Source organism: Mobula hypostoma, chromosome 12 (genome assembly GCF_963921235.1).
Source record: "Mobula hypostoma chromosome 12, sMobHyp1.1, whole genome shotgun sequence".
Lineage (NCBI taxonomy): Eukaryota > Metazoa > Chordata > Chondrichthyes > Myliobatiformes > Myliobatidae > Mobula > Mobula hypostoma.
The window spans coordinates 8,216,754-8,241,194 of NC_086108.1; the positions used below are offsets into that span (position 1 = coordinate 8,216,754).

At 46.1% G+C, this 24,441-nt stretch overlaps 1 protein-coding gene across 4 annotated transcripts in view; it reads right to left on the reverse strand.

Annotated features, from left to right (window-relative positions):
* The window catches only part of plekhg2 (pleckstrin homology domain containing, family G (with RhoGef domain) member 2), a 201,311-nt gene that overhangs the window by 83,143 nt on the left and 93,727 nt on the right, over window positions 1-24,441 (reverse strand). For all 4 annotated transcript variants that reach the window (XM_063063593.1, XM_063063591.1, XM_063063590.1 and 1 more), the window contains 2 exons: window positions 21,229-21,689; window positions 5,564-5,664 (listed from right to left, as the gene is read on the reverse strand). In XM_063063593.1, the coding sequence (XP_062919663.1) occupies window positions 5,564-5,664; window positions 21,229-21,651 (524 nt within the window). In that variant the 5' untranslated portion in view covers window positions 21,652-21,689. The remainder of the gene's footprint in view (window positions 1-5,563; window positions 5,665-21,228; window positions 21,690-24,441) is intronic.

A 24,441-nucleotide genomic window follows, 5' to 3' on the forward strand; every position in this document is an offset into this window, starting at 1 on the left:
GCTAGACTGAGTTCTATCAGCTGGTTGAGTAGTGTCTCAGCAACAACCTGGCACTCATTGTCAGTAAGACCAAAGAGCTGATTGTGGGCTTCAGAAAGGGTAAGACAAGGAAACACACACCAGTCCTCATCAAGGGATCAGAAGTGGAGAGAGTGAGCAGTTTCAAGTTCCTGGCTGTCAAGATCTCTGAAGATCTATCCTGGACCCGACATACCGATGCAGCTACAAAGAAGGTACGACAATAGCTGTATCTCATTTGGAGTTTGAGGAGATTGGAATGTCACCTAAAACGCTTGCAAACTTCTTCAGACGTACCACGGTGAGATTTCTAACAGGCTGCATCACTGTCTGGTATGGAGAGGCTACTGCACAGGGTCAAAATAAGGTGTGGAGTTGTAAAATTAGTCAGTTCCATCATGGGCACTAGCCTCCATAGTCCCCAGGGCATTTCAAGAAGCAGCATCTCTAAGGGGTAGCATCCATCGTTAAGGACCCTCATAACCCAGTACCTGCCCTCTTCTCATTGTTACCATGAGGAAGGAGGTACAGGAGCCTGAAGACAGACACTCAGTGATTCAGGAACAGCTTCTTCCCCTCTGCCATCAGATTTCTGAATGGACACTGAACCCATGAACACTACCTCAATATTTCTTTATTTCTATTTTTGCATTACTTTTAAACTATTTAATATACACATACTTACTGTAATTCATTGATTTTTTTTCTCTTTATTATCATCTATTGCATTGTACTTCTGCCGCAAAGTTAATAAATTTCACTACATTTGCCGGTGATATTAAGGGTGATTCTGACTCTATGCTCAGTCTATGTGTATCACAGTTATTTGGACATTGTGCTTTCAAGGATTGCTTTGATATTTATATTTAGAGTGTTTTTTATTGTGTTCTTTATGCTTATTGTGTATTTTCATGCTGTATCGGATCTGGAGAAACAGACACTTTTTGTCGGTGTACTGAAGAATAACAAAAACAATCTTGAATCTTGAAAAAGGGATGTGTTGGGAAAGTGCACAGGGAACAGATTCAGCCCTGGTGTTATTGAGGGGCTGGGGAGGATCAAGGGGCAGATTACTCTCCGGTTTATGTCCCTAATGGTATGGTAGTGTAGCAGTGTGCGTAATGCTCTACAGCACCGGCTGTAAGGTGAAGTCAGGTGGGTGGAGAGGAAGGAATGGGATGGAAGAGGAGAGTGGACCACAGGAGAAGGGGAAGGAGGAGGAGACCCAGGGGGAAGTAACAGGCAGGTGAGAACAGGTAAAAGGTCAGCATGCGGAATAGAGGAAGTGGGAGGGTAAACTGATATTCATGCTATCAGGTTGGAGGCTACCCAGATGGAAAATAAGGTGTTGCTCCTTCACCCTGATGATAGACTCACCCTGGCACAAGAGGAGGCCACGGACCAACGTGTCAGAACAAGAACGGGAATTGGAATTAAAATGCTTGGCCATCGGGAGGTTCCACGTGTGGCAGGTGGAGCAGAGGTGCTTGACGAAGTGGTCCCCCAATTTACGATGAGTCTCACTAATGTAGACCAGACTGCATTGGAAGCATAACTGCCCAGCAGTTTCACCTGGAAGGACTGTTTGGGGTCCTGAATGGAGGTTAGGGAGGAGGTGAATGGGCAGGTGGAGCACTTAGGGATAAGAAAGGATGTGTTGAAGTTGGAGATGATCCTGAGGACATTCACGAGAATAATCCCAGGAATGAAAGGGTTAATGTATCAGGAGTGTTTGGTGGCTCTGGGCCTGTACTTGCTGGCATTTAGAAGAATGGTGGGGGGGGGGGGTGTTCTCATTTAACCTATTGAATATCGAAAGGCCTGGATACAGTGGATGATGAGAAATGTTTCCAATGGTGGAGGAGTCTAGGACCAGAGGGCACAGCCTCAGAATACAGGATGTCTCTTTAGAACAGAGATGAGGAGGAACTTCTTTAGCCAGAGGGTGGTGAATCTGTGGAATTCATTGCCACAGATTGCTGTGGAGGATAAGTCATTGTGTATATTTAAAGCGGAGGTTGATATGTTCTTGATTAATCAGGGTGTCAAAGGTTACGGGGAGAAGGCAGGAAGATGGAGTTGAGAGGGACAATAAATAAGCCACAATGGAATGGTGAAGTAGACTTGATGGGCTGAATGGCCTAATTCTGCTCTTACGTCTCATGGTCTTCTGCTCTCTGCAGCACCACCAGCTGAAAGGTGGATGTCACCTGGGCCAGATGGACTACATCCCAGAGTCCTGAGAGAGGTTGCTGAAGAGATAATGGATGCATTGGTCACAATCTTTCAAGAATCACTTGATTCTGGCATGGTCTCAGAGGGCTGGTAAATTACAAATGTCGCTCCACTCTTTAAGGAGTGAGGAAGGCAAAAGAATGGAAATTATAGGCCAGTGGTTGAGAAACTGTTGGAGTCTATTATTAAGGATGAGGTTTCAAGGTATTTGGAGACTAATGATAAAGTAAGTCAAAGTCAGCATGGCTTCAGTAAAGGGAAAATCTTACCTGACTAATCTGTTAGAGTTCTTCAAGGAAGTAACAAGCAGTGTGGACAAAGGGGAGGTGATGGATGTCATTTACTTGGATTTTCAGAAGGCTTTTGATAAGGTGCCACACATGAGGCTGCTTAACAAGATAAAATCCCATGGAATTGCAGGAAAGATATCGGCATGGATAGAGGAACGGCTGACATGCAGGAGGCAGTGAATAGGAATAAAGGGGACCTTTTCTGGTTGGCTGCCAGTGACTAGTGGTCAGTATTGGGACTGCTACTTTTCATATTGTTTGTCAATGATTTGGATAATGGAATTGATGGCTTTGTGGCAAAATGTGCGGACAATACGAAGATAGGTGGAGGGGTAGGTAGTGCTGAGGAAGCAATGTGATTGCAGCCGGACTTAGACAAATTGGAAAAAAGAGCAAAAAGTGGCAGAGGAATACATTGTTGGGAAATGTATGATCATACATTTTGGTAAAAGGAACAATAGTGCAGACTATTATCCAAATGGGGAGAAGGTTCAAACATCAGAGGCACAGAGGGACTTAGAATTCCCAGAAGTTTAATTTACAGGTTGAGTCTGTGGTAAAGAAGGCAAATGCAATGTTGGCATTTATTTCAAGGGGAATAAAATATAAAAACAAGGAATTAATGCTGAAGCTTTATAAGACACTAGTAATGCTGCATTTGGAGTATTGTCAACAGTTTTGGGCCCCTTATTGCAGAAAGAATAAATTATCGTTGGAGAGTGTCCAGAAGAGGTTCACGAGGATGATTCCAGGAATGAAGGGGTTTACATATGAGGAGTGTTTGGCCGTTTTGGGCCTGAACTCACTGGAACTTAGAAGGATGAGTGGGCATCTCATTGAAACCTACCGAATGTTGAAAGGACTAGATAGGGTGGATGTGGAGAGGATGTTTCCTATGGTCGGAGTATCCAGAACTAGAGGGCACAGCCGCAAAACTGAGGGGCAACCCTTTCGGAATATTCTTAGCCAGAGATTTAGTGAATCTGTGGAATGCTCTGCCACAGACTGTGGTGGAGGCCAAGTCAGTGGGTATATTTAAGGTGGAAGTTAATCATTTCCTGATCGGTCAGGGCATCAAAGGACATGGCGAGAAGGCAGGTGTGTGGGGTTGAGTGGGATCTGGGATCAGCCATGATGGAATGGCAGAGCAGACTCGATGGGCTAAATGGCCTAATTCTGCTCCTGTATCTTGTTGTGTTACAGAGTCTGGGAAGGAAACCCATTGCCCTTCCTACAGATGAGGGACTGCTGTTTTGTGACGCTCAGGGATCCTGCAGATTCCACAGTGTGTACAGTTCTCAAATTTTATTTTTGGACCTTTTCAAAGGTTTTAGCCCAGAGGGGTTGTAAAAGAGTCCAGCTCTGTAAAAGCAGTTTAAGTCATTTCACGGGGAATTTTCCAGGAATCCTTGTCAAATTACCATCTGCCTTTAGAAGTAGCCCCTGAACTCTGGGGTGTGGGAGGCCTCAGACAACTAAAAATGAGGCTTACTGCACGGTTCTCAGACACTTTCATTCTTGTCTCCTTTTGGTCCTTTTATTGGCCTGAATGAGAGTAGCACATCATGGAAGGAGGGTAATGGGCAACATGGTGGTCCACCCCATAGGGGAGCGTTGACTCCTCCAGCCCCAGTGACCCAGGTTCAATGCTGACAGTTCTGGCCACCCAGCTGTAGCAAGGACGTCCTTAAGCTAGAGAGGGCATAGAAAAGACTCAAGGGGAAATTACCATGACTGAGGAGTCTGAGCTCGATGGAGAGATTGGACTGGATTGGATTAGATTCTCTATGGAGAGATCGGACTGGATTGGATTAGATTCTCTACGGAGAGATTGGACTGGATTGGATTAGATTCTCTACGGAGAGATTGGACTGGATTGGATTAGATTCTCTACGGAGAGATTGGACTGGATTGGACTAGATTCTCTACGGAGAGATTGGACTGGATTGGATTAGATTCTTTACGGAGAGATTGGACTGGATTGGATTAGATTCTTTACGGAGAGATTGGACTGGATTGGATTGGCAGGGACCGTTGTCTCTGGAGCTTTGGAGGCTGAGGTGCGATCTTAGTGATTCATAGAGGTTCAGTACTTGATCATTTCCAGTCAGTCACCCCAAGTACAGACACTCCCGTGCCTGGCGTCACAATCAATCACACAATCAATCTCTGTATATAAGCTACTGGGTGGCAGGGTGGAGACGCGTCTCTACCAAAGGGGATGTAAGGTGCTCCTTCCTTCTGCTAGCCTGCAGGTCATCCTTAGGTACGGTGTAGCAATTGTTTAGTGACCCCCATCCCTGCCCCTCCACACTCAGGGTCACGTGAAGCCATGGGAGCAGGTGGTGGATGGTCGTATGAGCAGCCGGTGCAGATCACAAGTCCTGGTTACGTGACCACTGACACCAGGCAGACAGTCTCTGAAGAGTATTGATAACGGCTGGGTCACCCGTCTTGTAAAGACACTACCCAGAAGAAGGCAGTGACAAACCACATCTGTAGAAAAATTTACCAAGGACAATCACGGTCCAGACCATGATCGCCTATGTCATACGACATGGCGCAGAATGAACGAACAAACCCATTGTCTGTGGGGAGTCCTGCGACCATGCCAGAGATCCCATTCATTACCAGGGCAAAGCAGCAGAGGGTGCTATTGTCAGTGCAACACCATTACAGGCCAGGAAGTTGGAGTAAAGAGTTCAATTAAACAGTTGGAGTAAAGAGTTCAATTAAACATCATCTGTAAGGAGTTTGTACACCCGCCCTGCGAACGCATGGATTTCCACCCACAGTACAAAGATGGTAAATAGGTTGATTGATAATTGTAAACTCTCTCGTCATTAGGCTGGGGTTAAATCGTGGAAGTGGCTCGAAGGGCTGGAATGGCCTACTCTGCCCTGTATCTCTATATAAAACTGTACACAGAGAGAGTGTGAACCAGGGTCTCTGTCCAGCAACTCGGTCCCCACCCCCCCCCCGGTCACACGGCCGTTAGTAACTCCAACCCGGACACCCACCTGTTGAACTGGTAGATGTCCTCAACGTTGCAAAACAAGGTGTTTACTTCATCCGGCTGGAGGGGCAGTTCTCCGCAGTCAATGATGCAGCCCAGGTAATCCTGCCGGCATAGAAAAACTGTGTGAGACATCCCCTCTGGCACACGCCAACTGTAACATCTCAGGTCACTGCCCACAAGTTCTCCACTCACAGAGTAACATCAGACCCTGCTGTATCTGCCCCAGAACTTAACTCATACCCCGGTGTACCTGTCCCCGGACTGACACCGTACCCCCATTGTACCTGTCCCCAGACTAACATTGTACCCCATTCCACCTGTCCCCAGACTAACACTGTACCCCATTCCACCGGTCCCCAGACTAACACCATACCCCATTGTACCTATCCCAGACTAACACTGTACCCTATTGTATGTGTCCCCGGACATACAACATATCCCATTGTACCTGTCCCAGACTGACACTGTAATCTGGTGTACCTATCCCTGGGCTGACACCATACCTTATTGTACCTGTCCACAAAGTAACATCATACCCCATTGTACCTGCCCCGAGACTAACACGGTACCCCATTGTACCTGTCCCTGGACTGACACAGTAATCCGGTGTAACTCTCTGTGCACTAACAACCTCCCTGGTGTATTTGTCAATGTACTCGTTAACTGCCAGCACCAAATCCCAGGATCGAACTAGGGACCTTTCAATCTTCAGTCTAATTCTCTCCCAGGGGAGCTATTTCAGCAAATGTCATGATACACGTGAGTGACGATAAACCTGATTCTGATATGGGTCTCTATTGCAGGCTGAGAGAGTGGGAAGGGGGCAGGAAGAGGGGATCATAGTTGGGAAAAGGGGAAGAGAGAGGGGAGGGAGCAGGAAATCCCAAAGAAACTTTCTTTAATGATCTACAAAGCATTTGTATAGAATCAAATAACCTTGCCGGGTGTCACTTAACATGGGTGTGTCTGCACCTGCATCTTGGCCCCCCTCCCTCTCGGCTCCTTCTCTGTCACCCCTCCCACACCTCTCCCATGGTGCTTCCAACATCCTTTGCTCCTGCCAGATTTACAAACTAGGTCTGCGCTCCACGTTGACAAACACAGTGCTATACAAAAGTCCTAGGCACCCTCGCTATATATACGTGCCTAAGACTTTTGCACAGTACTATAGGATAAGACTGCTCAGCACAGACACAATGGGGCAAAGTACCAGACACAATTCAAGACCTTACAGTCCTCAAGTGGCAACTAGAGCAGGACAATAAATCTGGCTCTGCTCCATCACACAATGAAGACGTAGAAATTAACAACGGCAAAGTCATGACAGCCTACAGCCTAGATCAAGAAATGCAATAACACCAAGAGTGACGTAAACTTAGAGAGGAGCCCTCTGCTCTGATCCAACACTTGAAAACCAAAGTACAAGGTCAACTTATTACCTCAGTACAAAGACCGAGGTACAGGAGCGTATCGGTTATCAAAATGCTTCACGGCACAAGTGATCAGGTGTGTCTGACTTCAAATGCTTCCTCAATACCAACAGCCTCCATCTTCAGCAAAGTTAGAGTAATAGAAAAGTACAGCACAGAAACAGGTCGTTCGGGCCATCTAGTCAATACTGAACCATCAAACTGCACTGGGACCAGAGCCCTCCGTATCTCTACCGTCCATGTACCTATACAAACTTCTCTTAAACATTGAAATCAAGCTCGCATTTAACACTTCTACCAGCAGCTCGTTCCACACTCTCACCACCCTCTGAGTGAAGAAGTTTCCCCTCATGTTCCCCTTAAGCTTTTCACCTTTCACCCTTAACCCATGACCTCTGGTTGTAATCCCACCCAACCTCATTGGAAAAAGCCTGCTTGTATTTACCTTATCTATACCCCTCATAATTTTGTATACCTCTATCAAATCTCCTCTCGATCTTCTATATTCCAAGGAATAGACTCCTAGCCTATTTCATCTTCCCTGATAATTCAGGTCCTCTAGTCCCAACAACATCCTTGTAAATTTGTAAAAACTTAAAGTAAATTTTATTATCAGAGTACATGTATGTCACCATATACAGCCCCGAGATTCATTTTCTACAGGTATTCACAGCAAGTAACTACAAAGAAACACAATCAAACCAATGAAAAACCGCACACAAGACACACAACGTGCAAAAGACAACCGACTGCAAATACAAAAAAAAGAACAAAATAATAAATATATAAGCAATAAATATGGAGAACATGAGATGAAGAGTTCTTGAAAGTGATTCCACTGGCTATGGGAACAGTTAAGTGTTGGGGTGAGTGAAGTTAGAAGACCATTTATAGAAGCAGAATTAGGCCATCTGGCCCATCGAGTCTGCTCCACCATTTCATCATGGCTGATTCATTTCCCTCTCAGCCCCAATCTCCTGCCTTCTCCCATGCCCTGACTAATCAAGAACCTATCTACCTCTGCCTTATATATACCCAATGACTTGTCTTCCACAGTTGCCCGTGGCAACGAGTTCCACAGATTCACCCCCCTTTGGCTAAAGAAATTCCTCCTCATCTCCATTCTCAAAGGACATCACTCTATTCTGAGGCTGTTCCCTCTCATCTTAGACTCTCCCACTGTAGGAAACATCATCTCCACATCCACTCTGTCAACAGCTACCCCCTGTGGTTCAGGAGCCGGATGGTTGAGGGGTAGTAACTGTTCCAGACCCTGCTGTGCAAGTCCTGAGGCTCCTGTAGCACCATCCTGATGGTGGCAGTGAGAAAACAGCAGGGCCTGGATGCTGGTGGGGTGGGAACGTGGCACACACCTGCCCCGAGACCTCCACCTGGACCCAAAGGTCAACGGGAACAGGCGGCTTTTAGCAGTCCCACCCTGAACACAAAACCTTGCAGCTGCAGATCCTGAGACCTGCTCTGAGTCTGAAAAGCGGTAAATAGATTAAATATCTGGCATTCTTCAGAAAAGAAAAATGAAACATTTGCTGGAATGCAAACCATCTGGGCCCAGATGCTGCCTACTCCATTGTTCAGTGGTTGCTGGGGCTGCGGGACATTAACTCTATGTGTGCCAGTGCGTTGGCCGGCGGGAGGGACACGTTGCAGAGTAACACTGCAGGAACTCAGCAGGTCAGGCAGCATCTATGGAGGGGAATAAACAGTTGATGGTTCGAAGTTCAAAGTAACATTTATTATCAGAGTACATACTGAGAGGCAGTAACTGTTCTTGAACCTGGTGGTGTGGGTTCTGAGGCTCTTATTCCTTCTACCTGATGGCAGCAGCGAGAAGAGAGCACGGCCTGGGTGGTGGGGGTCTCTGATGATGGATGCTGCTACTCCTATGACAGCGTTTCATGTAGATGTGCTCAATGGTTGGGAGGGCTTTACCCGTGATGTACTGGGCCAAATCCACTACCTGTTGTAGGATTTTCTGTTTAAAGGCATTGGTGTTTCCATACCAGGCTGTGATGTAGCCAGTCAGTACACTCTCCACTACAGACCTGTAGAAGTCTGTCAAGTTGTCGATGTCATGCTGAATCTGGTTGAGGTCATTCATATCTAATCCTTAAGCTTTCAGCCGGAAATGTTAACTCCGCTGGAAAAAAATCGGAAAATGTGTGGATTGGGTGGTTGATGGTTGTTTGAGTTGTTCTCCAAACTTGGCATTCCATTTGCAAACATTTCGTCACCATATGACAAGACTAATGTGGTCTACAAAATCCAATGTGGGGACTGCAGCAAATGTTACGTCAGCCGAACTGGGAGAAAACTATCCACAAGGACCTGTGAACGTCACCTGGCTGTAAACCAACTCCCCTCGTCTCCACCCATGGAGATCGAAAGGGGCACAAATTCAGCTGGGTATCGGTGAAAGTCGTGGTGCAAGTAAACAAGCAGCATGCAAAGGAATTCCTAGAAGCGTGGTTTTCCGCAAACAATTTCTGCAAACTGACACGTACACCTTGATCCTATTTATCGGCAGATGTGGGCAAAATTGCAGACCACGCAGAGAGTTCATCACACAACCAATCAGTGACGAGACCCCTCCCTACATCACAATTGGCAGCCAATCAGCTGATTGATAAGTCTACAAAGGACAAGTGTTTGGAGGGCACACCACAATCAATAGCACACTGACGATGTCTCCTCGTATGGTGATGAAACGTTTGCAAATGTATTGCCAAGATCAGAGAACTGACCTCAAACACTAACTGTGTTTTCTCTCCATCTACAGACCACATTACTGTCTTCACCTCACAGAGAAAAATCAACATGAGCTTATTCTATTATATGAGAGGTGTTATACGAGTTGTACATTCTGTTATGAGGGGTGTTATATGAGTTGTACATTCTGTTATACGAGTTGTACGTTCTGTTATGAGGGGTGTTGTATGAGTTATGGTACTGTAGTGCAGCGGCTAGCACAACACTTTACAACACCAGCTGTAAGACTGGGGTTCAAATCCTGGCGCTGCTTGTAAGGAGTTCATGCGTTCTCACTGTGGCCGCAAGGGTTTCCTCCGGGTGCTCCTGTTTGCTCACACAGCCCAAAGACATACAGCTATGATTACTAAATTGTAAGCAAGCTATGTTGGCAGTAGAAGTGTGGTGACACTTGGAAGCTGCTCCCAGCACGATCCTCACTGATCTAATTTGACAAAAAACAACGCATTTCACTGTATATTTCAACAAACATGTGACAAATAAAGCTAGTCTTTATTCTGGTCCAAATTAAGAACATAAGACTATAAGATATAGGAGCAGAATTAGGCCATTTGGTCCATCGAGTCTGTTCCACCTTTTCATCATGACTGATCCATTTTCCCTCTCAGCCCCAATCTCCTGCCTTCTCTCCGTATCCCTTCATGGCCTGACTAATCAATAATCTATCAACTTCTGCCTTAAATATACTCAATGACTTGGCCTCCACAGCCGCCTATGGCAAAGAATTCCACAGATTCACCACTCCCTGGCTAAAGAAATTCCTCCTCATCTCCATTCAAAAAGGACATCCCGCTGTTCTGGGGCCGGTCCTTAGATACTGGTCCTGGAATCTCCTACCAATGGAAACATCCTCACCACATCTAATCTATCAAAGGCCTTTCAATATTAAAACTCCTGAAATTAGTAGGGGAGCTGGAATCCAGCAAGGCCTGTGGCCTATTGATCTGACCTTCAGCAGTGTATCACTGCAGACTAGAGAGAATTATCTGTGTTTGCCTCCTTCCCACTCACTGTTTATGTTACAACCCTATTACATAGCCACCAGCGATTATTGCTTCCTTGGGAAATAGTGAATCCCTCTTGTCTCATGAGAAGATTTTCTCTCTCTCTCTGTTCCTGACTGCAAAAGACATTCTGTCCCACATTCCAAACCAATCTGGGCAGCACTCCAGCCAAGCCCAGCCAGGGCTGCAGGTCAAACCCAACACTATTAAAACACGTCAACACAACCACTTCCAGGTCAGAAGGTCATATTGTCTTTCATGGTAAGTATGTAAGGGCTGTGGAAATCTTTTGTCAAGAAAAAGACTCAGAAGTCCCCTCCCACTTCCTGCCCTAAATCTTCCTCTGTTAAATTGTTAAATCCTCCTCTGGGTTCTTATGACACCAAGTAAACACTTTTGGAAAATTGCTTTGGAAGAATGGAGTTTTGTAACTATCGCAATTATTAGTTTTGGAGAAGCTTCACAAATACAGAACCCCTCCCTGAATTGGGACAGCTACAATCTGAACCTTGTCAGTTATGGAGAGGAGAGGATAAGTGGCCTGCACTGACTTTCACAAACCCTTGGCAACCGCACCCCTCTGTCCCAATCATCTGCAAACTTGGCCACAAAGCCATCAATTCTGTCATCCAAATCATTGACATATAACGTGAAAAGAAACAGTCTTCATAGTGACCATGTGGAACAGCACTAGTCACCAGCTGCCAACCAGAAATGACCTCCTTTATTCCCACTTCTTGGCTCCTGCCAGTAAGCCAATCTTCTGTCTCCAGTTTCCTCCCACATTCCAAAGACATATGGGTTAGGGTGAGTAAGTTGTGGGCATGCTACGTTGGTACTGGAAGCATGGCAACACTTGCGGGCTGCCCCCAGCACATCCTCGGACCGTGCTGGTCGTTGACACAGTTGACGCACTTCACTGCATGTTTCGATGTACGTGACAAATAGAGCCAATTTTTAATGCTGAATAACCCCTCCCACAACGTTAGCCTCCCTCAGTATCACCCCCCCCACAGTATGCCCCTCCCTCAGTACCACCCCTCCCACAGTGTGTCCCTCCTTCTATAATGCACCTCTGACAATGTGAAGCACCCTCAGTAGCACCTGGATAGGCTGCACGGAAGGGGAGGGGGTATCTCATTGACACCTAATATCGAAAGGCCTAGACCATGTAGACGTAGAGAGTGGGAGTAATGTAGCAGAGGGCACAGCCTCAGAATAGAGGGACGTCCCTTTAGAACAGAGATGAGGAGGAATTTCTTGAGCCAGTGGGTGGTGAATCTGTGGAATTCATTGCCAGTGACAATTGAGGAGGCCAAGGCAGGTTGATAGGTCTTTGATTAGTCAAGGCATCAAAGGTTATGGAGAGAAGGCAGGAGAATGAGATTCAGGGGGATAATAAATCAGCCATGATTGAATGGTGGAGCAGACTTGATGAGCCAAATGGCCTAGTTATGCTCCTGTGTCTTATGGTGCTCCTCCTCCCTCCGTTTCTCCCATAAACCACTCTGCTTTCCTATCAGATTCCTTCTTCAGCCCTTTACATCTTCTGCCTATTACATCCCAGCTTCCCACTTCATACCCCCATTTCCCACCCACACACCTTCCCCCTCACCTGGTCTCACCTATCACCTGCCATCTTGTACTCTCTCCACCCACCCCACCACCTCCTTCTGAATTCCTCCCCCTCCCTTTCCGGTCCTGATGAAGGGTTTCAGCCCAAAACGTGGGCTGTTTATTCCCCACCATAGATGCTGCCTGACCTGCTGAGTTCCTCTAGCATTTTGTGTGATCTCTCAGGATTTCCAGCATCTCCAGAACCTCTTGTGGTTGTGAAGCGTAACACCTACAGAGAAGATGCAGTGGATGTAGACAATAAGGAACAAGATCGTAATGAAGTCTAGGGAACCATTCAATAGTCTCATAACAGAGGGTAGAATCTGCCCTTGACCCTGATGGTACACTTTTCAAGATTCAAGGTTGTTTAATGTAATTTCCAGTACACAAGTGTAGAGGACAACGAAATAGTTGTTACTCTGGATTTGATGCAGCAGAAAACAAAACAATAAGATAAGAGAAACAATAATAATAAAAGAAACACAATAAACACATAAGACACTTATACACATAGATCGATTGTATGTCCGTAAAATGACGCTAAGCATAGGAGTCTCTGTACATAAGGTGACTCTGAAGGGAAGTGGTATTTGGGGGTTTGTTGGGGTGCAAGTGTTGATCAGCCTTACTGCTCGGGGAAAGGAACTGTTTTTCATCATGGATGCTACATAGCCTCCTCCCTGATGGGAGTGGGACAAACAGTCCATGAATAGGATAGGTGGGTGGGATCCTTCATGGAGTTACTGGTCCTATTCAGGGACCTTTCTGTATATACATCCTTGATGGCAGGTAGGCTGGTACCAATGAGGCATTGGGCAAGTTGACTACCCATTGTAGATCGTTCCAGTCCACCACAGTGCAATTTCCATAAGCTCGTATCTCTCCCCTGTTCTTCTACACTCCACGAATGAAGTCCCCACCTGTTCAGATGCTCTCCATCACTCAGTGCCTCTCTATGGAAGGCCCCTCTGTCTCTCCCAGTTCTCCAGATTCCCTGTCGCACTGCACCGCTCCACAGGACGCGGGGACTGGATCATGTAGATGGAGCGACTCAGTTTACGGGCATCATATCGTCACTTCCCACCACCCTTCACCCTTCACCCTTCTGCCCATTAACATAGGAAGGGCTCTCAGCACATTCTGCGAACTTTGTGATCACGGATAATGTCTAACCATGCCAAGCCAAAGGAAAACAGATAAATGTCACATCATGGATTGTGTCACTACCATTCAGGGCCCAAAACAGTCCTTCCAGGTGAGGCAACACTTCACCTCCAAGTCTGTTGGTGCCATATACTGTATCTGATGCTCCCAATGTGGCCTCCTGTATATCATTGAGAGCCAATGTAGACAGTGAGACCGCTTTGCCGAGCACCTTCACTCCATCCACCACAAAAAGCAGAGTCCCCCGCTAGCCACCCATTTCAATTCTACTTCCCATTCCGAAGTCCATGGCTTCCTCCACTGTCATGGCGGCCGTAGAGTTAGAGGAGCAACACCGCGTGTTCCATCTGGGTAACCTCCAAGCTGATCACATGAACATCAGTTCCTCAAACTTCCAGTAATTGCTCCTCCCTCCTTCTCTCCTTCACCATTCCCAGTTCCCTCTCTCACCTTATCTCCCTGCCCATCTTCTCCCTCTGGCGCTCCTTCCCCTTCCCTTTCTTCCATGGTCTTCTGTCCTCTCTTATCAGATTCCCCCTCTCCAGCCCTTTATCACCAATCTACTTCCCAGGCTCTTTACTTCACCCCCTTCCTGCACACCTGGTTTCACCTGTCACCTGCCTCCTTGCACCTCCCCCCAACTTCTTACTCCGACTTCTCTTCCTTTCCAATCTCAGCCCGAAACGTCGAATGTTTATTCATTTCCACAGATGCTGCCTGACCTGCTGAGTTCCTCCAGCACTTTGTGCACGTTGTTCACCGTGCACTGGAGTTCCTCCCGGACACACTTGGAGGGAGAGGAACTCTGTTCTCAGTGCTGGAGGAACCAGACGACTATGGACACTAAACTAGCAAACCTTATGTTATGGATGTGGGTCAGCCAGAGGCTGTATCAACTCAAAATCCATGGATCAACTCCACTTCTCGTGGATTAAAGTGCCGAGGAAGATTAAGATCAACGAGGACAGGAGTTTGACAACATCTGCCTGTGTTTCACTGGCCTCTCTCTCTCTCCCCATCGTGTTCACTGAATATTGAGATAAACCAAACATTTCTAGATTGTTTTGGTGACTTTGTGGTTTGATGTTTTAAATTCTGTGTTTTTTTGCACTGTTTTTGCTTTTTGTGCAATTTGTTCTTTTTTGCGCATTGGGGGTTTCTTATTTTTTTTGAATGGGTTCCATGGTTTTCTTTGTTTTGAGGCTGTCTGTAGGAAGATGAATCTCAGGGTTGTATACGGCATTATACTTTGATAATAATTATACTTTGAATCTTTGAAATCTACTATCTTGGTGTTAGGGTGAAATCTACTATCTTGGTGTTAGGCAGAGAAGGAAAACTCTGATCTCAAGCCTCTGCTGCCTTGCAGCTATGCCCACTCACGGGGAAGTCTTCGGGAGTAAACCCCGAAGGAAAAATCCGGAGCTGGAGTCCCTAAGGCAGCCCTACGTTGAGTTCAATGCTGACTGACAACTCCTGCGACTCTGCTGGTGCCAAACTGTGTGGGAGTCTGCCGTTCCTCAGCCATGTGGTGAGGGGGAGCCTGTTGAACAGGCAACAGTTTGTTGTCCATATCATACTGCCCTGGCTTGCGAATCAACTACATAGATAGCAAGGACGCCATCAACCCGGACCAATTGAGGCTTCACAGCTGTTAAACATTTGCTTTTTAAGGGAGGAATGAGGGGGAAGTGACATTGAAACATACCAAATATTGAAAGGCCTAGAGTGGACATGGAGAGACTGTTTCCTATGGTGGGGTGGGGGGGGGGTCCTAGTCCCAGAGCCACAGTCTCTGAATAGAAGGACATCACATTAGAACAGAGATGAGGAAGAATTTCATTAGCTAGAGGGTGGTGAATCTGTGGAATTCATTGCCACAGACAGCTGTGGAGGCCAACCCACTGAGCATAGTTAAAGTGGAAACCAACCTCCAGCCCACCCCCATGGACTCAGTCTACACTTCTCGCTGCCTCAGTAAAGCAGCCAGCAGAATCAAAGACCTTGCCCGCCCCAGACATCATCTTTTCTCCGCCTTCTCGTTGGGCAGAAGGTACAACTGCTTGAAAACACAGTCCACCAATCAGAAGGACAACTTCTATCCCAAAATGGTGTTTATTGAAACATTCCCCAGAATAATAAGATAGAATCTTGACCTTACAATTGACATCATGACGAGGCAATGTCCCGAAGAGTCTCTTCATGAAACATCGACTGTTTGTTCCTCTCTATAGATGCTGCCTGACCTGCTGAGTTCCTCAGCATTTTATGTGTGGTCCTCTACCTCGTTATCACCTTACACCTTATTGTCTACCTGCACTGCACTTTCTCTGTAATTTTTAATGCTCTGCAGCTTTTTTTGTTGCGACCTTACGCAATTTTGATCAGGGCAGCCTGCAGATAACGAACGACACAGCACCAGGTTGAACTAGAACTGAGCTGAACTGAATATGCCTGGACTCTTTTGATTTTGTGTTTTATATTCTGTGCTTGTCGCTTGCTTTTTTTTTTGTGCCATTTGCGCAATTTTCTTTGTGCATAGTAGGAGTTTCATGAATTTCTTACAGCAGGGGTTCCATAGTGTTTCTTTGTTTCGTGGCTACCTATAGGAAGACAAATCTCAGGGTTGTATACTGCATACATACTTTGATAATAAAAGTACTTGGAATCTTGCAACTTCGAATTAATATCTTTCTGTTTTATATTTCTTATATTCTTTTACCTTATACCTTTACCTTTTTTTGTACTTGTTTACCTGTTTTTTAACCTTTTTAACACGTTTTAATGTGCTCTACATTTTTTTTTATCTTTTCTGGTTTTTTGTTTTAATTTTTCTTATTGTTTAAGCTATTACATTTCTTATCCTTTTTCAAAACCTTTTTTACTTGTTCGACCATTTTTGTTTTGTCTTTCTGTTCTTCCTTTCCCCTGTTTCTATCACAGTGCACTGTGTAATGAATGATCTGATCCACAGGAACAGCCTGCAAGAGAGAATGAAGGGTCGCGGCCTGAAACGCCAATGGTTTCCATACGTTAAAGGTGGCATCCATCATTAAGGACCCACATCACTCAGGTCATGCCCTCTTCTCATTGCTACCATCACAGGGTGGTGGTACAGGAGCCTGAAGGCACACACTCAATGATTCAGGAACAGCTTCTACTTCCCCACTGCCATCCCATTTCTGAATGGACGTTGAACCCAAAAACACTACCTCACTACTTTTTTATTTTGTTCTCTTTTTGTGCTAATTATATAATTTAAGTTTATACACACCAACACACACACACATATTTTTTTTATTTATTCATTTACGGGATGTGGGCGTCGCCAGCTGAGCCAGCATTTATTGCCCATCCCTAGTTGCCCTTGAGAAGGTGGAGATGAGCTGCCTTCTTGAACCACTGCAGTCCCTGAGGTGTAGGTACACCCACAGTGCTATTAGAGAGGGAACTCCATGATTTTGATCCAGCGACAATGAAGAAACAGCGATATATTTCCAAGTCAGGATGGTGAATGACTTGGAGGGGGATTTCCAAGTCGTAGTGTTCCCAGGTATCTGCTGATCTCGTCCTTCTAGATGGTAGTGGTCGTGGGTCTGAAAGGGGCTGCCTTAGGAACTTTGGTGTGATGTTGCAGTGCATCTCGTAGATAGAAGGTGCCCACAGCCATCAAGTGCACCATACACCTTGACCCTTTCATTCCTGGAATTAATTCTCGTGAACCTTCTCTGGACTCTCTCCAATACCGACACATCTTTTTTTTACATAAGGGGCCCAAAACGACTCACAACAGTCCATGTGTGGTCAGACCAATGCTTTAGATATTCTCAGCATTACATCCTTGCTTTGTTACTCCAGTCCTCTCGGAATGAATGGTAACATTGCATTTGCCTTCCTCACCATCGACTCAACCGGCAAGTTAACCTTTAGGGAATCCTGCACAAGGACTCCCAAGTCCCTTTGAAGCTCTAATGTTTGAATTTTCTCCCTGTTTAGAAAACAGTCTATGTCTTTATTCCTTCTACCAAAAGGCATGACCATACACTTCCCTGCACTATGTTCCATCTGCCACGTCTTTGGCCGTTCTCCCAATCTGTCTAAGTTCTTCAGCTGGCTCCCTGCTTCCTCAGCACTTCCTGCCTATCTTCATATTGTCCATAATCGAGTACTGAGGCGAGAACTGAACATGATGTTTAAACAACGATTTAGGTGAATTGGATTGGCTGCATACTGACATCTGGGTTCCCGGGGACTTCTGGAGGAAGACGAGCTGGATCATCTACTCAGCACTTTTGAATGAAGATTGTTGCAAATACCTCAGCCTCAGCTTTGGGACATCTTTATATACACAAACACATATACATGCACCCACACACACATACAAACATACACACACGCTCACACACATACAGAGCCTATAGAAGTATTCATCCCATAGGAAGTTTTCATGTTTTATTGTTTTACAACATTGAACCACAATGGATTTAATTTGACTTTCTTGCCAGTGATTTACAGAAAAAGACTATTGTCAAAGTGAAAACATCTCTACACGGTGATCTAAATTAATTACAAATATAAAACAAAATAATTGATTGCTTAAGTATTCACCCATTCAAGTCAGTATTTAGTAGATGCACCTTTGGCAGTAATTACAGCCTTGAGTCTGTGTGGATAGGTCTCTATCAGCTTTGCACAACTAGACACTGCAATTTTTCCCCTTTCTCCTTTACAAAACTGCTCAAGCTCCGTCAGATTGCATGGGGATTGTGAGTGAACAGTTTTTTCAAGTCCAGCCACAAATTATCAATTGGATTGAGGTCTGGACTCTGACTTGGCCACTCCCAGATATTAACTTTGTTGTTTTTAAGCCATTACTGTGTAGATTTGGCTTTATCATTTGGGTCATTGTCTTGCTGGAAAACAAATTTTCTCCTGTCACAATTCTCTTGCAGACTGCCTTAGGTTTTCTTCCAAGATTTCCCTGTATTTTGCTGCATTAATTTTACCCTCTAACTTCACAAGCTTTCCAGGGCCTGTTGCAGTGAAGCATCCCCACAGCATGATGCAGCCACCCCCATGCTTCAGAGTAGGGATGGTGAGTTTTTGATGATATGTGATGTTTGATTTACGCCAAACATAGCGTTTAGTCTGATGGCCAAAAAGTTCAATTTTGGTTTCATCAGACCATAGACCCTTCTTCCAGCTGACTTCAGAGTCTCCCACATGCCTTCAGGCAAACTTCAGCCGAGATTTCATGTGAAATTTTTCAACAGTGGCTTTCTCTTCGTCATTCTCCCATAAAGCTGTGACCAGTGAAGCACCCGGGAAACAGCTGTTGTATGAGCAGTCACTCCCATCTCAGCCACTGAAGCTTGTAACTCCTCCAGAGTTGTCATAGATCTCTTGGTGGCCTCCATCACTAATCCCCTTCTTGCACGGTCACTCAGTTTTTGAGGACGGCCTGTTCTAGGCAGATTTACAGCTATGCTATATTCTTTCCATTTCTTTTACTTTAGACTTTATTGTCGCCAAACAATTGGTACTAGAACGTACAATCATCACAGCGATATTTGATTCTGCACTTCCCACTCCTTGGATTACAAATATTAAATATTAAAAATAGTAAAAATTAGTAAATATTAAAAATGTAAATTACAAATAATAAAAAGAAAATAGAAAAATGGAAAGGTAGTGCAAAAAAACTGAGAGGCAGGTCCGGATATTTGGAGGGTACGGCCCAGATCCGGGTCAGGATCCGTTCAGCAGTCTTATCACAGTTGGAAAGAAGCTGTTCCCAAATCTGGCCGTACGAGTCTTCAAGCTCCTGAACCTTCTCCCGGAGGAAAGAGGGACGAAAAGTCTGTTGTCTGGGTGGGACGTGTCCTTGATTATCCTGGCAGCACTGCTCCAACAGTGTGCGGTGTAAAGTGAGTCCACGAACGGAAGATTGGTTTGTGTGATGTGCTGCGCCGTGTTCACGATCTTCTGCAGCTTCCGGTGTTGGACAGGATAACTTCCATACGAGGTGCACCCTAGAAGAATGCTTTCTACGATGCATCTATAAAAGTTAGTGAGGGTTTTAGGACACAGGCCAAATTTCTTCAGTTTTCTCAGGAAGTAAAGGCACTGGTTGGCCTTCTTGGCAGTGGACTCTGCTTGGTTGGAGCAAGTCAGGTCATTTGTGATATTGACCCTGAGGAACTTAAAGCTTTTGACCTGTTCCACTTGCGCACCACCGATGTAAATTGGGTCGTGCGGTCCGCTACTCCTTCTGAAGTCAACAACCAATTCCTTCGTCTTGCTTGAGGGACAGGTTATTGTCTTCGCACCATGCCACCAGGTTCTTAATTTCCTCTCTGTACTCAAACTCATCATTACTCCAGATATGGCCTACAATTGTTGTGTCATCAGCAAACTTATATATTGAGTTTGATGGAAACTTGGCTACACAATCATGGGTGTACAGTGAGTACAGCAGGGGGCTGAGTACACAGCCTTGTGGGGCACTGGTGCTCAGAGTGATTGTAGAGGAGAGCTTGTCCCCTATTTTTACAGCCTGGGTCCTGTCTGTGAGGAAGTTGAAGATCCAGCTGCAGATCTGAGTGCTAAGGCCCTGGTTCCAGAGCTTAGGAATCAGTTTATTTGGAATGATGGTATTAAAGGCAGAGCTGTAGTCAATGAAAAGGAGCCTTACGTATGCGTCTTTATTCTCCAGGTGTTCTAAGGAGGAATGTAGGGCCAGAGAGATGGCATCTGCCGTTGACCTGTTGCTCCGGTAGGTGGACTGCAAAGCGTCAAGGTTGACCGGTAGACTGTGGTTGATGTGTGCCATAACCAATCTCTCAAAGCACTTCATAGCAATTGACGTCAGAGCCACAGGTCGATAGTCATTCAGGCAAGCCACCTTGCTCTTCCTGATGATTAATTTAACTGTACTCCAAGGGACTTGGAAATTTTCTTGTATCCATCTTCTGACTTGTGCTTCCCAATAGTTGCTTGGAGTGTTCTTTTGTCTTCATGGTGTAGTTTTTGCCAGGATACTGACTCACCAGCAGTTGGACCTTCCAGATACAGGTGTATTTTTACTACAATCAATTGAAACACCTTGTCTGCCCACAGGTCTCCAAAAACAGATCTCCATTTAACTAATTATGTGACTTCTAAAACCAATTGGCTGCACCAGTGATGATTTGGTGTGTCATATTAAACGGAGGGGGGGGGCATACTTATTCAATCAACTATATAGTGTTTTATGTTTATAATTAATTCAAATCGCTTTGTAGAGATCTGTTTTCGCTTTGACATGAAAGAGCCTTTTTCTGCTGATCATTGTCAAAAAAGCCAAATTAAATTCACTGTGATTCAATGTTGTAAAACAATAAAACATGAAAACATATATATATTCTTATTGCAATTTACAGTTTTATTACATATTGCAATGTACTGCTGCCGTAAAACAACAAATTTCACAACAAATTCTGGTGATATTAAACCTGATTCTGAGATGCCACCTGACCTGCTGAGTTCCTCCAGTATTTTGTGCGTGTTACTTTGGATTTCCAGCACCTGCAGAATCCCTTTATGCCTATGCTCTGAACATCAGTATAGCAGACAATAATTGATCAATTCCCGTCCCTTCCCGTAGCAGGAAGGTGCTGTCATACCTCCACAATGCTCTTCAGGTCCCTGACGTAGGCTCGCTCTGTCTCCACAATCTCCCTGACCACCCTATCCACTCGCGAGGGCTTGACGATGGTTTCCTCCTGCTGGGGGGTGGCTGGGGTGTGGGCCGGCATATCCGTGGCCGGGGAGACCAGGCGGAGGGCCGGGACCTCGGCTCCGCCCGAGGGGTCGTCAGAGGGCGTCTCTCCCTGGCCCACCGGCGTCAGGTCCAGGCTGATGTCGCTGCCGTGCTGCGCAGGGCGGGCCGAGCCGCTGCTGAAGGCGCTGGCGCTGTCCGGCAGAGAGGCCGAGGAGGCCGAGGAACTGAGGCTGGCGGGCCGGTCGCTGTCCGAGCACACCGTGTTCATGGAGGTAAGGCTGTCCGAGCTAGGCGCGGCCGCCATGCTGTCTGTCACCGCCGTCATCAGGCTGAGCGAGGAGGCTGAGCACGGCCGAGGAGCGCCTGTGGGAAGATGGTGGGAGAGCAGGGGTGGGGGAGTGTGGGTGGAATGCAGAGGGCAGACGGTGAGGGTGGGGTAAGCGGGGGAAGGTGGAGGGAAAGGGATGGGAGGGGAGGGAGGAGGTGAGAGGGACAAGTGGGTTGGGAGCGGTGGGGAGGAGAGGAGGCATGTGAAGCAGATGAGAGAGGGGAGTTGGGAGGGAGGTGGGGGGAGAAGAGTACATAGTGGAAGTGGGCAGAAGTGTGGGTTGGGGCAAGGGAGGATGGGGAAGAAAGGCGAGAGGAGTGAGGGGTGAGTGGAAGGAAAGGGATAGGAACGGGGAGGGGGAGGGAGAGAGGAGTGGGGGAGGGGAGGGAGAAAGAGGAGTGGGGAGGAAGAGGTGTGGGGAGGAAGAGGAGTGGGGGAGGAAGAGGAATGGGGGGAGGAAGAGGAATGGGAGAGGAAGAGGAATGGGGAGGAAGAGGAGTGGGGGGAGGAAGAGGAGTGGGGAGGAAGAGGAGTGGGGGGAGGAAGAGGAGTGGGGGAGGAAGAGGAGTGGGGGAGGAAGAGGTGTGGGGGAGGAACAGGTGTGGGGGAGGAAGAGGTGTGAGGAACAGGGAAGTTAGAGAGGAGTTGAGGGAGGGGGAGAGAGGAACAGAGGGAATGGAGAGAAGAAGAGAAAAAGAAAAAGAAAAAAGAAAAGAATAGGGTTAGTTGACAGTCACACACCCCAATGAGGACACCGACAACCCCCACATCCTCACACTGTCTACCCACTCTGCCCCACCACAACACCATGAATCGCACAATGCACCACTGGGCCAAACATCTCCCAGCACTTTCATATCCTCAGCTACAGCAACAGTGACAACTTCTGTCAAACCACATGGACCCCGTCTGGTACACGAGCCCATCTGGGAGACAAACTCTGTATGGATCCTGAACCCCGTCTGGTACACAAACCCATCTGGTACATGAAACCCACAAGGCACACAAACCCCGCATGGACCACGAACACCGTTTGGTACACAAGCCACATCAGATACACAAACTCCGTCCAGTACACAAACCCTGTATGGTACACAAAGCCCATATGGTATATGGACTGTCTATGGTACACAGATACTCCACTGTACACAAAGTCCGTATGGTACACAGACCCTGTATGGTACACAAACTCTGTCTGGTAGATGAACCCTGTATGGTACATGAACCACATTGGAAAAACAAACGACCAATTATATGGAACAGTTATTACCCCTCAACCATCAGGCTCCTGAACCAGTGTGGATAACTTCACTCACCACAATGAGCCTCAGGTCCCACACCACCAGGTTCAGGAACAGTTATTACCCCACAACCATCAGGCTCCTGAACCAGTGTGGATAACTTCACTCACCTCAACATTGAACTGATTTTACAACCTACAGACTCACTTTCAAGGGCTTTACAACTCATGTTCTCAGTATTATTTATTTTTTATTTGCACAGTTTGGCTTTTGCACATCAGTTGTTTGTCAATGTTTATGTATAGTTTTTCATAAATTCTATTGTTTTAAATTTTCTGTAAATGCCCACAAGGAAATGAATCTCAGGGTAGCATATAGTGACATTCACGTACTTTGACAGCCCCAGTTATACTGCATCTTTCCCTCAGTACAATAAAGATGGATTACTGACCTCCCAATCTACCTTGTACCGTCTAGCATCCGCGCAATGCACTTTCTCTGTAACTGTGACACTTCATTCAGCATTCTGTTATTGTTTTAACTTATACCACTTCAATGCACCAATGTAATAGAACATAGAACATAGAATAGTACAGCACAGTACAGGCCCTTCGGCCCACAGTGTTGTGCCAACCCTCAGACCCTGCCTCCCATATAACCCCCACCTTAAATTCCTCCATATACCTGTCTAGTAGTGTCTTAAATTTCACTAGTGTATCTGCCTCCATCACTGACTCAGGCAGTGCATTCCACGCACCAACCACTCTCTGAGTAAAAAACCTTTCTCTAATATCCCCCTTGAACTTCCCACCCCTTACCTTAAAGCCATGTCCTCTTGTACTGAGCAGTGGTGCCCTGGGGAAGAGGCGCTGTCTATCCACACTATCTATTTCTCTTATTATCTTGTACACCTCTATCATGTCTCCTCTCATCCTCCTTCTCTCCAAAAAGTAAAGCCCTAGCTCCCTCGACTTATGAAAGCTAACACCCCATAAGCTTTCTTAACTACCCTATCCTCCTGTGAGGCAACTTTCAGGGATCTGTGGACATGTACCCCCAGATCCCTCTGCTCCTCCACACTACCAAGAATCCTGCCATTTACTTTGTACTCTACCTTGGAGTTTGTCCTTCCAAAGTGTACCACCTCACACTTCTCTGGGTTGAACTCCATCTGCCACTTCTCAGCCCACTTCTGCATCCTATCAATGTCTCTCTGCAATCTTCAATGAAATGATCTGTGAGGATGGCACACAGAATGAAATTCCACTGTACTCGGTCGGTCTGTTATAACAAAGTCACTGGAGAGCTAGTGGTTACAGAAGTGTTTATTCAACAAAATGAGGCACTCTTGGAAGAAGAGGCCTCCCAACCCAATATTACATGACACTTTTATATGCTAAAGATCAAATTTAACTGCAGGGCAATTCTATAGTTACAACGTATCTGCAATGCTTCCTTTGATTTACATATAGTTTTCAAACACCTCCTTCGCACCCACACTCCAGACATCCAAAATGAATGTTAATCAGCATTGTCTGGTTTGCAA